This window comes from Gymnoscopelus braueri (genome assembly GCF_963280865.1).
Source record: "Gymnoscopelus braueri genome assembly, chromosome: 10".
In the NCBI taxonomy this organism is placed as follows: domain Eukaryota; kingdom Metazoa; phylum Chordata; class Actinopteri; order Myctophiformes; family Myctophidae; genus Gymnoscopelus; species Gymnoscopelus braueri.
Window position 1 is genome coordinate 1100786 of NC_137611.1, and position 14199 is coordinate 1114984.

The window sequence follows — 14199 nt, forward strand, 5'->3', positions numbered from 1 at the left end:
CTCGCGGATCGCGGATCATTTTCACTACTTTTGTGTGACACTCATACACATTGTATGATGAAGTTGAGCTTTTATTTACGCAAAAAAAACATGCACATTTGAAACTTTGAGATTAGAGGTTTCTGCACGACAACAACGATATATAAAAGTGTATCCTAATACTCTATGTCCTCTCTCTGTATGGAGAACAGTCCGAACCATTATATTCTCTCTGTATTGAGAACAGTCTGTACCCTAATACCCTCTCGGTATGGAGAACAGTCTGTACCCTAATACCCTCTCGGTATGGAGAACAGTCTGTACCCTAATACCCTCTCTGCATGGAGAACAGTCTAATATGGTGTCCTGTTCTTCAAGGTGTTTAGTCTAATATGGTGTCCTGTTCTTCAAGGTGTTTAGTCTAATATGGTGTCCTGTTCTTCAAGGTGTTTAGTCTAATATGGTGTCCTGTTCTTCAAGGTGTTTAGTCTAATATGGTGTCCTGTTCTTCAAGGTGTTTAGTCTAATATGGTGTCCCGTTCTTCAGGTGAAGGTGTTCAGTCTAATATGGTGTCCTGTTCTTCAAGGTGTTTAGTCTAATATGGTGTCCTGTTCTTCAGATGAAGGTGTTTAGTCTAATATGGTGTCCTGTTCTTCAGATGAAGGTGTTTAGTCTAATATGGTGTCCTGTTCTTCAGATGAAGGTGTTTAGTCTAATATGGTGTCCTGTTCTTCAGGTGAAGGTGTTTAGTCTAATATGGTGTCCCGTTCTTCAGGTGAAGGTGTTCAGTCTAATATGGTGTCCTGTTCTTCAAGGTGTTTAGTCTAATATGGTGTCCTGTTCTTCAGATGAAGGTGTTTAGTCTAATATGGTGTCCTGTTCTTCAGATGAAGGTGTTTAGTCTAATATGGTGTCCTGTTCTTCAGATGAAGGTGTTTAGTCTAATATGGTGTCCTGTTCTTCAGGTGAAGGTGTTTAGTCTAATATGGTGTCCTGTTCTTCAAGGTGTTTAGTCTAATATGGTGTCCTGTTCTTCAGGTGAAGGTGTTTAGTCTAATATGGTGTCCTGTTCTTCAAGGTGTTTAGTCTAATATGGTGTCCTGTTCTTCAGGTGAAGGTGTTTAGTCTAATATGGTGTCCTGTTCTTCAAGGTGTTTAGTCTAATATGGTGTCCTGTTCTTCAGGTGAAGGTGTTTAGTCTAATATGGTGTCCTGTTCTTCAGGTGAAGGTGTTTAGTCTAATATGGTGTCCTGTTCTTCAGGTGAAGGTGTTTAGTCTAATATGGTGTCCTGTTCTTCAGGTGAAGGTGTTTAGTCTAATATGGTGTCCTGTTCTTCAAGGTGTTTAGTCTAATATGGTGTCCTGTTCTTCAAGGTGTTTAGTCTAATATGGTGTCCTGTTCTTCAAGGTGTTTCGTCTAATATGGTGTCCTGTTCTTCAAGGTGTTTAGTCTAATATGGTGTCCTGTTCTTCAAGGTGTTTAGTCTAATATGGTGTCCTGTTCTTCAAGGTGTTTAGTCTAATATGGTGTCCTGTTCTTCAGGTGAAGGTGTTTAGTCTAATATGGTGTCCTGTTCTTCAGGTGAAGGTGTTTAGTCTAATATGGTGTCCTGTTCTTCAGATGAAGGTGTTTAGTCTAATATGGTGTCCTGTTCTTCAAGATGTTTAGTCTAATATGGTGTCCTGTTCTTCAGATGAGGGTGTTTAGTCTAATATGGTGTCCTGTTCTTCAAGGTGTTTAGTCTAATATGGTGTCCTGTTCTTCAAGGTGTTTAGTCTAATAGGGTGTCCTGTTCTTCAGGTGAAGGTGTTTAGTCTAATATGGTGTCCTGTTCTTCAGGTGAAGGTGTTTAGTCTAATAGGGTGTCCTGTTCTTCAAGGTGTTTAGTCTAATATGGTGTCCTGTTCTTCAGGTGAAGGTGTTTAGTCTAATATGGTGTCCTGTTCTTCAGGTGAAGGTGTTTAGTCTAATATGGTGTCCTGTTCTTCAAGGTGTTTAGTCTAATATGGTGTCCTGTTCTTCAGGTGAAGGTGTTTAGTCTAATATGGTGTCCTGTTCTTCAGGTGAAGGTGTTTAGTCTTATATGGTGTCCTGTTCTTCAGATGAAGGTGTGGGAGCAGAAGGAGACATCTTGGCAGACCCAGAAGGCTCAGCTGGAGCAGAGAGTGGAGGAAGAAGAGGAGAAAGCAGAGAAATTAGAAAAGTATGTTTTTAACTTTCAGATTCACTTTATTGTCACTTAGATGCACTGTTTATGTACATACATGTGAAAAACTTACGCTCGGAAGCTCCACTATAATAAAAGAATAAAAACATGATAAAACAACCTAAAAACACCAACCAATAAACACAGGGCAAGAATATCAGTATCAAGGAAAGTGCAGAGTACAGTTATTGCACATTCACTTTTCACTATCATTTAACATTCAACAGTCAACAATATTGATGATGAATAGTGATGAGGTGAATAGTGATGAGGTGAATATTGATGAAGTGAATATTGATGAGGTGAATATTGATGATGAATATCGATGAGGTGAATATCGATGAGGTGAATATTGATGAGGTGAATATTGATGACATCACACCATCAGGTACTGGCAGGAGGCTCAGACCCTGTGTAGAGTGGTGAGCCAGCGATTGGCTGATGCTCAGAGCCAATCAGAGAGTCTGGAGGTCAAATACAACAAGGCCAAGAGACTGGTGAGAGAATACCAGAGCAGGTAAATATATTATTAATAATATTATTATGATTATCATTGTATAATACCAGAAGGTAAATATCAACTAACCCATGATATTATTATTATTATTAATAATGTCCCCTCCTTCCTGTCTGTCCTGTCCCCACAGAGAGGAGGAGAGGGACAGGAAAGAGCTGGAAGAGAGAGACAAGCAGCACAGAGAGACCGTGGAGAGACTGCAGACACAGGTCATTATTACCCACAATGCATTTCATACTCCAGCTGCTCTTCCACATCTCTTATCTGTGGTGAACCGTTGTCCTCTCAGATCCCACGGCCGGAGAGGAACGAGTCGGTGTTGTCCTGTCAGATCCCACGGCCGGAGAGGAAGGAGACGGTGTCTGAAATGAACAGCAACAGGAACAGTAACTCCCTGGACCCTTCAGCCACAGGTGGGTGTCCCTGAACCTCATGTATCAGGGGTCTTGAGCAGGGGGTCCGGGACCCCTAGGGGGTCCTCAGAGTTACTACAGGAGGGCCACAACATCTTTGTGTTATTTTTGACATTAACCACTTCAACCCTAGCCTCCCTACTCTGAGGGAACATTAGCAAAAAAATTGCAGATTTAAGCTTGGCAATTTTTTTGTAGGAGGAAAAAAAGCAGACCAAGTACAAGTTTTCTAAGTATTGAGGGTTTAAGTGGTTATCTGTCTGAAAATGCATTTTAAAGGAGTAGTTCACCCTAAACAAATCATATTTTCTATTAATTACACACCATGAGAATTCATGGCGATTTTTTAGTTTTTGTCACATTCCTGAGACAATAATGTGATGACCGGGTGTATTTCGGGTAAGAGACTCAAACAGACTCCTTTGAGGGGTCAACACACTCGTTGACCTCATGAAGCGTGTGTCCATGTGATGTAAAACATAAAGACGTGTGTGTCCATGTGATATAAAACAAAGATGTGTGGCGAAAAGGAACGGGGAACCGTCTTTAACAGCAAGAGTGAGTCTGTCCCCCGACCGGTTACAAGAGTGAGTCTGTCCCCTCCCGGTTACAAGAGTGAGTCTGTCCCCTCCCGGTTACAAGAGTGAGTCTGTCCCCCTCCCGGTTACAAGAGTGAGTCTGTCCCCTGGCCGGTTACAAGAGTGACTCTGTCCCCTCTCGGTTACAAGAGTGACTCTGTCCCCCGACCGGTTACAAGAGTGAGTCTGTCCCCTCCCGGTTACAAGAGTGAGTCTGTCCCCCTCCCGGTTACAAGAATGAGTCTGTCCCCTCTCGGTTACAAGAGTGAGTCTGTCCCCCGACCGGTTACAAGAGTGAGTCTGTCCCCCGACCGGTTACAAGAGTGAGTCTGTCCCCCTCCCGGTTACAAGAGTGAGTCTGTCCCCTCCCGGTTACAAGAGTGAGTCTGTCCCCCTCTCGGTTACAAGAGTGAGTCTGTCCCCTCTCGGTTACAAGAGTGAGTCTGTCCCCCTCTCGGTTACAAGAGTGAGTCTGTCCCCTCCCGGTTACAAGAGTGAGTCTGTCCCCCTCCCGGTTACAAGAGTGAGTCTGTCCCCCTCCCGGTTACAAGAGTGAGTCTGTCCCCCTCTCGGTTACAAGAGTGAGTCTGTCCCCTCTCGGTTACAAGAGTGAGTCTGTCCCCGACCGGTTACAAGAGTGAGTCTGTCCCCTGGCCGGTTACAAGAGTGAGTCTGTCCCCCTCCCGGTTACAAGAGTGAGTCTGTCCCCTCTCGGTTACAAGAGTGAGTCTGTCCCCCTCTCGGTTACAAGAGTGAGTCTGTCCCCTGGCCGGTTACAAGAGTGAGTCTGTCCCCTCTCGGTTACAAGAGTGAGTCTGTCCCCCTCTCGGTTACAAGAGTGAGTCTGTCCCCCTCCCGGTTACAAGAGTGAGTCTGTCCCCCTCCCGGTTACAAGAGTGAGTCTGTCCCCCTCCCGGTTACAAGAGTGAGTCTGTCCCCCTCCCGGTTACAAGAGTGAGTCTGTCCCCCTCCCGGTTACAAGAGTGAGTCTGTCCCCCTCCCGGTTACAAGAGTGAGTCTGTCCCCTCTCGGTTACAAGAGTGAGTCTGTCCCCCGACCGGTTACAAGAGTGAGTCTGTCCCCGACCGGTTACAAGAGTGAGTCTGTCCCCTCCCGGTTACAAGAGTGAGTCTGTCCCCCGACCGGTTACAAGAGTGAGTCTGTCCCCCGACCGGTTACAAGAGTGAGTCTGTCCCCTCCCGGTTACAAGAGTGAGTCTGTCCCTTGGCCGGTTACAAGCAGAGACTGTGTGGAGAGAGAACTTGAAGGTCAGTGGAAACGTTGACTTCACTGCGTCGTGGGACTGGACTTCATTTGGTTGTGTTTGTAGCTCGTGGCTCAAGGACAGGTGTCCCGTGTCCCTTTGTATCTGTGTCACTGGCTGCCATTGAAAATGAATTCTAGCCCGTTGCTCTGTCACTGCTAGTGTCAGTTAGCTTAGCTCCACCCCCTGAACCGCTGTAGCCTCTCATTCAGGGTGTGGTGACGCTGTCCAAGGAGGGGTTTTCTGGGTTGAATATCTAACCAGCGGCCTGGCCCGATTGAGATCGGGATAATCCAGTATGAACCAATGAACATTCAGGCTGAGTGTCAGTGTCAATGCATCATTATACTATACAGTGTCGTGCACCAAAAATAGCAGATCTACAAGCTCACAATGCGTCGCACTGCGACGCATTGTGAGCTTGTAGATCTGCTATTTTTGGTGCAAGATGTGGTGTGCTAAGTATAACTCAAGGGTCGGTGAACTGTATGTGCGTCCCTGCTTTACTCGGGTCCATTTAAAACCTTCACTCAAAACGGCTCCTGGTAAAAACACATTTTTAATTTGCCAAAGTGGTGACAGAAGTGAAGTGGGTTTGAGCCACACAGCCTCCTTGTTTTAATCAATCCACCACTTTGACTCATTAAAAGTGCTTTTTAATGAGAGTGATTTGGTGTGTGGAGCGTTGTTGTTTCTGTGTCACTGTGGGTATTTTAGGAAGCAGCAGCACTCGTCCCACATGCTGTTGGGACGTTGTAACAACTTTCAATGTAGGCATTTAGCAGACACACTCTTAATCCAAAGCCATTTACAGTAAGTAAGGACAACACCAGGTAAATACAATAATAATATAGGATCATAGTTAAACCAAGAACCTGTCATCAGTCTAAACAACACATCTATAATCTCTACATTGAAACTATACACACTATAGGATGCCAGATCTACAAATGAACCTGGCATCTGTGTACCTAATACCCCACTGAGCATTTTTCGGGCTAATATGCCTCCTGCATCATGTGACATCTAGAACCCGCTACGCAGGACCGTTGAATGATTTACAACCAGCGCTTCCTAACTCCAACTCTCCATGTTTTACCACTCAGTCTAGATGAGGGGGCGTGTCCAGGTGGAAAAGTGACGTGTGTGTGTGTGTGTGTGTGTGTGTGTGTGTGTGTGTGTGTGTGTGTGTGTGTGTGTGTGTGTGTGTGTGTGTGTGTGTGTGTGTCCGTGTGTGTGTCCGTGTGTGTGTGTGTCCGTGTGTGTGTGTGTCCGTGTGTGTGTGTGTGTGTGTGTCCGTCCCCATCAGGCCCAGAATGGAGCGTAGCGGTTCCTGATACGTGTCGCCTGGACTCCAGCGCTCACAGAGACAGAGCCACGTTGGCCCAGAAGGCCAAGCGCCATCCTCCCTCCAGAGACAAGCTGAGAGAGCTGAGCTTCAGAAGCCACCAGGTCACAAGACACCTTGAAACTGTTCTATAGAGCAGAGGTCCTCAAAGCCCTCAGGGGTCCTCAAAGCGGGGGTCCGGGGACCCTCAGGGGTCCTCAGAAAAATGTGTTGATAATGCATCACAATCATTTTAACCCCTTCTTATCCATGTTTTATACTTTGGCTATACAAAAATAGCAGATCTACAAGCTCATAGCACGGAGCTTGTAGATCTGCTATTTTAGAAAAAGTCTTGAACATGTGTGCAAATCTTTTTATTTTATTTTGTTAAGGCGAACATTTTTAACACAAAACTTTGCTTCTGGGGTCCCTGGCGCAACACGTATTTTCAGGTGGGGGTCCGCGGCCACATACATATCAATTTGGGGAAGAAAGGAAAACCGGTGCGCTTCCTCTGGATGCCTTCTTAATTTAGGCAGTGGGTGCTCAGCTATGTAAATAACTCAAAAGAAAACCAACCAAGTGGAAAAAAGCGGCACTCCAAAATAAAGATTGCAAGACAGTGGCTCAGATGTGGTTTCTCATTTTATTGAGATGCTAACATGTTTCGGCCGCAGCCTTCCTCAGAGCAGATTAGGTTAAGGACTTTTTAACCTAATCTGCTCTGAGGAAGGCTGCGGCCGAAACATGTTAGCATCTCAATAAAATGAGAAACCACATCTGAGCCACTGTCTTGCAATCTTTATATCAATTTGGGGGTCCTTGGCATGAAAACGTTTGAGAACCAAGTCCTGACCAAATATTTATTCCATTGAAAAAATCCACCATAGAGAAATCTTTAGATTGAGTCTCATTATAAGAACCACGATTCTCTCAGATTATGTGTGACTCTGTGTCTTTTATGATATTAACATTTGTTACATGATGTTTGGAGAAAATCTATTGCTCTTTGGATAAATTAATACTTTTTCACCGTCCGTTGATGTCTCATATCCATACGAGTAAAATCATATGGATCTAAGATCACCCCTATGGATCTAAGATCACCCTTATGGATCTAAGATCACCCTTATGGATCTAAGATCACCCCTATGGATCTAAGATCACCCCTATGGATCTAAGATCACCCTATGGATCTAAGATCACCCTTATGGATCTAAGATCACCCTTATGGATCTAAGATCACCCTATGGATCTAAGATCACCCTTATGGATCTAAGATCACCCTTATGGATCTAAGATCACCCCTATGGATCTAAGATCACCCTATGGATCTAAGATCACCCTTATGGATCTAAGATCACCCTTATGGATCTAAGATCACCCCTATGGATCTAAGATCACCCCTATGGATCTAAGATCACCCTTATGGATCTAAGATCACCCTTATGGATCTAAGATCACCCTTATGGATCTTATGGATCTAAGATCACCCTTATGGATCTAAGATCACCCTTATGGATCTAAGATCACCCCTATGGATCTAAGATCACCCTTATGGATCTAAGATCACCCTTATGGATCTAAGATCACCCCTATGGATCTAAGATCACCCCTATTGGATAAGGTCACCCTTATGGATCTAAGATCACCCCTATTGGATAAGGTCACCCTTATGGATCTAAGATCACCCCTATTGGATAAGATCACCCCTATGGATCTAAGATCACCCCTATTGGATAAGGTCACCCTTATGGATCTAAGATCACCCCTATTGGATAAGATCACCCTTATGGATCTAAGATCACCCCTATGGATCTAAGATCACCCTTTTGGATCTAAGATCACCCTTATGGATCTAAGATCACCCTTATGGATCACCCCTATGGATCTAAGATCACCCTTATGGATCACCCCTATTGGATAAGGTCACCCTTATGGATCTAAGATCACCCCTATTGGATAAGATCACCCTTATGGATCTAAGATCACCCCTATGGATCTAAGATCACCCCTATGGATCTAAGATCACCCTTATGGATCACCCCTATTGGATAAGATCACCCCTATGGATTTAAGATCACCCCTATGGATCTAAGATCACCCCTATGGATCTAAGATCACCCTTATGGATCTAAGATCACCCCTATTTCCCCACTTCCCCTACCTGAGTAATAAGGTGAATATAGATGACGTCTGGTTCTACTTACTCATCGTGACCCCGCCTCTCTCTCACCCTATAGGAGGATCTGTTCCACAACCCTCCAGAGAGCCTATCGTTGCCCGTTCCTGTGTTGGTGGGGGCGGGGCACAGAGCCAGTTGGACCGACCAGCTGACCCCAACCACCATAGCCACGCCCCCTGTCTCTATCCCCGCCCCCCTCTGCCAAAACTCCACCCCCCTCCCAGAGATCCTCATCACCGAAGTGGCCACGCCTTCAACCGGCGACTCCTCGGCTTCCAGGAAGTCCAAGAAGAAATTCCCTGACTTCAGGTATTTATATTTATATAGATGTATTCAGGATGTATTTAGATGTATTTAGATGTAGGCTACCTGCCAAAGGGAGTACCCTTGACTGAATGTAACACACAGTGATCTCTATAGATCAGATGTAACACACAGTGATCTCTATAGATCAGATGTAACACACAGTGATCTCTATAGATCAGATGTAACACACAGTGATCTCTATAGATCAGATGTAACACACAGTGATCTCTATAGATCAAATGTAACACACAGTGATCTCTATAGATCAGATGTAACACACAGTGATCTCTATAGATCAGATGTAACACACAGTGATCTCTATAGATCAGATGTAACACACAGTGATCTCTATAGATCAGATGTAACACACAGTGATCTCTATAGATCAAATGTAACACACAGTGATCTCTATAGATCAAATGTAACACACAGTGATCTCTATAGATCAAATGTAACACACAGTGATCTCTATAGATCAGATGTAACACACAGTGATCTCTATAGATCAGATGTAACACACAGTGATCTCTATAGATCAAATGTAACACACAGTGATCTCTATAGATCAGATGTAACACACAGTGATCTGTATAGATCAGATGTAACAAACAGTGATCTCTATAGATCAGATGTAACAAACAGTGATCTCTATAGATCAAATGTAACACACAGTGATCTCTATAGATCAAATGTAACACACAGTGATCTCTATAGATCAAATGTAACACACAGTGATCTCTATAGATCAAATGTAACACACAGTGATCTCTATAGATCAAATGTAACACACAGTGATCTCTATAGATCAAATGTAACACACAGTGATCTCTATAGATCAAATGTAACACACAGTGATCTCTATAGATCAGATGTAACACACAGTGATCTCTATAGATCAGATGTAACACACAGTGATCTCTATAGATCAGATGTAACACACAGTAATTAAAGGTCTTTAGATCAGAGACAGACTGTTTAACTCTTTGTTGTTCTGTTATTCAGTGGGATTCGTAAGTCCCTCAGCAGGAAGAGAAAGACTGACAAGAACCTGAGGAGAAAGCTCATCAACAGGTATGACGGCGTTCACACCTATTTTATACCGACTTCTGACAGTTTTGATTGATTGAAAACTTTATTAGTCAGAAATGTAAACAAGATTGTATCTCCTAACCTCCAGACATAGTAGATGATTGTATCTCCTAACCTCCAGACATAGTAGATGATTGTATATCCTAACCTCCAGACATAGTAGATGATTGTATCTCCTAACCTCCAGACATAGTAGATGATTGTATCTCCTAACCTCCAGACATAGTAGATGATTGTATCTCCTAACCCCCAGACATAGTAGATGATTGTATCTCCTAACCTCCAGACATAGTAGATGATTGTATCTCCTAACCTCCAGACATAGTAGATGATTGTATCTCCTAACCTCCAGACATAGTAGATGATTGTATCTCCTAACCTCCAGACATAGTAGATGATTGTATCTCCTAACCTCCAGACATAGTAGATGATTGTATCTCCTAACCCCCAGACATAGTAGATGATTGTATCTCCTAACCTCCAGACATAGTAGATGATTGTATCTCCTAACCTCCAGACATAGTAGATGATTGTATCTCCTAACCTCCAGACATAGTAGATGATTGTATCTCCTAACCTCCAGACATAGTAGATGATTGTATCTCCTAACCTCCAGACATAGTAGATGTTTGTATCTCCTAACCTCCAGACATAGTAGATGATTGTATCTCCTAACCTCCAGACATAGTAGATGATTGTATCTCCTAACCTCCAGACATAGTAGATGATTGTATCTCCTAACCCCCAGACATAGTAGATGATTGTATCTCCTAACCTCCAGACATAGTAGATGATTGTATCTCCTAACCTCCAGACATAGTAGATGATTGTATCTCCTAACCTCCAGACATAGTAGATGATTGTATCTCCTAACCTCCAGACATAGTAGATGTTTGTATCTCCTAACCTCCAGACATAGTAGATGATTGTATCTCCTAACCTCCAGACATAGTAGATGATTGTATCTCCTAACCTCCAGACATAGTAGATGATTGTATCTCCTAACCCCCAGACATAGTAGATGATTGTATCTCCTAACCTCCAGACATAGTAGATGATTGTATCTCCTAACCCCCAGACATAGTAGATGATTGTATCTCCTAACCTCCAGACATAGTAGATGTTTGTATCTCCTAACCTCCAGACATAGTAGATGTTTGTATCTCTTAACCTCCAGACATAGTAGATGATTGTATCTCCTAACCTCCAGACATAGTAGATGTCGGGGGTGTTTCCCTCGAGGGGAGGGGCCTAAGAAAGACATCCGGTCGCGACCCGGCCTCCCGTGCCGGAAAAATGAGTTCCGCTTTTTCCACTGGAACTGGTTTCCCACATGAACTGTAGTGTAAAATCCTGTAGTTGGATACTTGTTGTAATAGACAGCTGCACTGTATTACTATAGTGTAACATTATTCTATGTGCAAATGTTTTTATTTTATAAACTGCTGTACCGTATGGTGACTTCCTGTGTCCTAGCAGGAAGTCGTGCAGCAACCTGATGGACGACCCCGACGGCGTCTCGCCGTCGGGGTCGTTGACCTCGGTGAACTCCTGCCTCCCGTTCCCCTGGTTCGGTGAGAGAGAGAGAGGAGGGGGGCGAGAGAAGGAGGCGGAGCTACAGAGAGGCAGAGAGAGGCTGAGATCCGTGTCCTCCACCAGCCTACCGTACATGACCACCGTGGGGCGCTCTAGAGAACAGGTAGGACTATAAACATGACCACCGTGGGGCGCTCTAGAGAACAGGTAGGACTATAAACATGACCACCGTGAGGCGCTCTAGAGAACAGGTAGGACTATAAACATGACCACCGTGGGGCGCTCTAGAGAACAGGTAGGACTATAAACATGACCACCATGGGGCGCTCTAGAGAACAGGTAGGACTATAAACATGACCACCGTGGGGCGCTCTAGAGAACAGGTAGGACTATAAACATGACCACCGCGGGGCGCTCTAGAGAACAGGTAGGACTATAAACATGACCACCGTGGGGCGCTCTAGAGAACAGGTAGGACTATAAACATGACCACCGTGGGGCGCTCTAGAGAACAGGTAGGACTATAAACATGACCACCGTGGGGCGCTCTAGAGAACAGGTAGGACTATAAACATGACCACCGTGGGGCGCTCTAGAGAACAGGTAGGACTATAAACATGACCACCGTGGGGCGCTCTAGAGAACAGGTAGGACTATAAACATGACCACCGTGGGGCGCTCTAGAGAACAGGTAGGACTATAAACATGACCACCGTGGGGCGCTCTAGAGAACAGGTAGGACTATAAACATGACCACCGTGGGGCGCTCTAGAGAACAGGTAGGACTATAAACATGACCACCGTGGGGCGCTCTAGAGAACAGGTAGGACTATAAACATGACCACCGTGGGGCGCTCTAGAGAACAGGTAGGACTATAAACATGACCACCGTGGGGCGCTCTAGAGAACAGGTAGGACTATAAACATGACCACCGTGGGGCGCTCTAGAGAACAGGTAGGACTATAAACATGACCACCGTGGGGCGCTCTAGAGAACAGGTAGGACTACAGATACAGTACATGAGTTAAAAAACTTTTTTTGTGAGTCTCTGGTCAGACATCTTCACAGCCTGTTACAACCATCTCACATTAGTGTCTGATGCTCCCATATCCCTGTTGTATCTATCAGGGGGGGGGGGTCATACCATATCCCTGTTGTATCTATCAGGGGGGGGGGGGGGGTCATACCATATACCTGTTGTATCTATCAGGGGGGGGGGGGTCATACCATATACCTGTTGTATCTATCAGGGGGGGGGTCATACCATATACCTGTTGTATCTATCAGGGGGGGGGTCATACCATATACCTGTTGTATCTATCAGGGGGGGGGGGGGGACATAACAATGTGTGGACAATTATATTACCAGAAACACACAAACCTTTACAACTCAGAGAGCGCACAAATGGAACCAAATGGACCTTATGGGTCCATTTGGTTCCATTTGTGCGCTCTCAGAGTTGTGGGGGTCCTTAGGGTCCATTTGGTTCCATCCTTGAAAATAAAAAGTTAGAGAACCACTGTACCAGTGGACTTTTAATGTGTCATACATAGTGTCATTGTGTGTGTGTGTGTGTGTGTGTGTGTGTGTGTGTGTGTGTGTGTGTGTGTGTGTGTGTGTGTGTACACAGAGTGTAGGGTCATCAGGGGGGTGTGGTGCAGGCTGTGATCACTCTCACACTTTGACCTTCTCCTCCACTGAGGTGAGCCTGATCCTGTTTCTATCCTTCCTTCCTTCCTTCCTACCTTCCTATCCATCCTTCCTTCCTATCCTTCCTATCCTTCCTTCCTTCCTAACCTACCTTCCTTCCTATCCATCCTTCCTTCCTAACCTACTTTCCTTCCTTCCTTCCTTCCTATCCTACCTTCCTTGCATATTTTCACAGTTCCTTAACGTTTACATTGTCTGACCTGCTTATCTTGCCTTCAGCCCTGATGCATAAACTTATTAGGCTTTTTTTGTTTTACTATTTTGTAATATTGTGAAAATAGCCACATTGTGAGCTTGTAGATCGATTGCTTTCACTATTTTAAACTGTTTTTAAAAATGTTGGGGGTCCTAGACAAAAGGTTTGAGCATCACTGATATTATAGTTTATAGCAACAATATATTATTTCTGAAAAATGAAGACATTTGTTGAGACATTTGACAGTTACAAATGTTCGCTTTAAAAAATATACATTCAAAGATTTGCATCACTCACTCTGGAGAAGTAGTTAGATCCTCTGAGTATCTTTAATACTGTCTCTGTCTCTGTCTCTGTCTCTGTCTCTCTCTCTCTCTCTCTCTCTCTCTCTCTCATATATGTCTGTCTCATCTTCAGACCCTGGACGATGACCCGCCCCCAGCGCACAACAACCAATGGCAGAGCCGTCCTCTCCTGGAGTGGACCAATCAGCAGGTGTGTCTGTGGCTGATTGGCATGAGCATGGACCAATACGCTGCAGAGTTCACCGCCAAGGGCGTGGACGGGCCCCGCCTCCTGACCTTGGACAGTGACAAACTCAAGGTGAGATGTTTGAACATGTGGCTGTGATGTCATCGCTGTGATGTCATCGCTGTGATGTCATTATGACATCATTATGTTTTTGCAAACTGTTCATTAAAGGTGGTGCCATGGTTTTTCATGTGTCTATGAGTTTGATAGAACTTTATCAAGCCCCCTGGTGGTGTTTTTATGGTGTTTTATATCTTCTCTGACTATTTTGAGTTTCTTCCTGGAGGCTGAAACCTTGAGGGTCAAACGTGCCAATAGAGAAACAGCCCTTTAGTGACATAGTAAAAATATACC

At 44.5% G+C, this 14199-nt stretch overlaps 1 protein-coding gene across 1 annotated transcript in view; it reads left to right on the plus strand.

The window, feature by feature from the left end:
* Positions 1-14199, plus strand: part of LOC308092828 (uncharacterized protein) — a gene marked incomplete at its 5' end in the record, with an annotated part of 52453 nt that overhangs the window by 35889 nt on the left and 2365 nt on the right. Inside the window, 10 exons of the mRNA XM_080438927.1 lie at positions 2085-2185; positions 2577-2705; positions 2836-2914; positions 2995-3118; positions 6270-6412; positions 8534-8784; positions 9784-9852; positions 11350-11569; positions 13039-13110; positions 13732-13917. Coding sequence (XP_080295053.1) covers positions 2085-2185; positions 2577-2705; positions 2836-2914; positions 2995-3118; positions 6270-6412; positions 8534-8784; positions 9784-9852; positions 11350-11569; positions 13039-13110; positions 13732-13917 — 1374 coding nt within the window. The remainder of the gene's footprint in view (positions 1-2084; positions 2186-2576; positions 2706-2835; positions 2915-2994; positions 3119-6269; positions 6413-8533; positions 8785-9783; positions 9853-11349; positions 11570-13038; positions 13111-13731; positions 13918-14199) is intronic.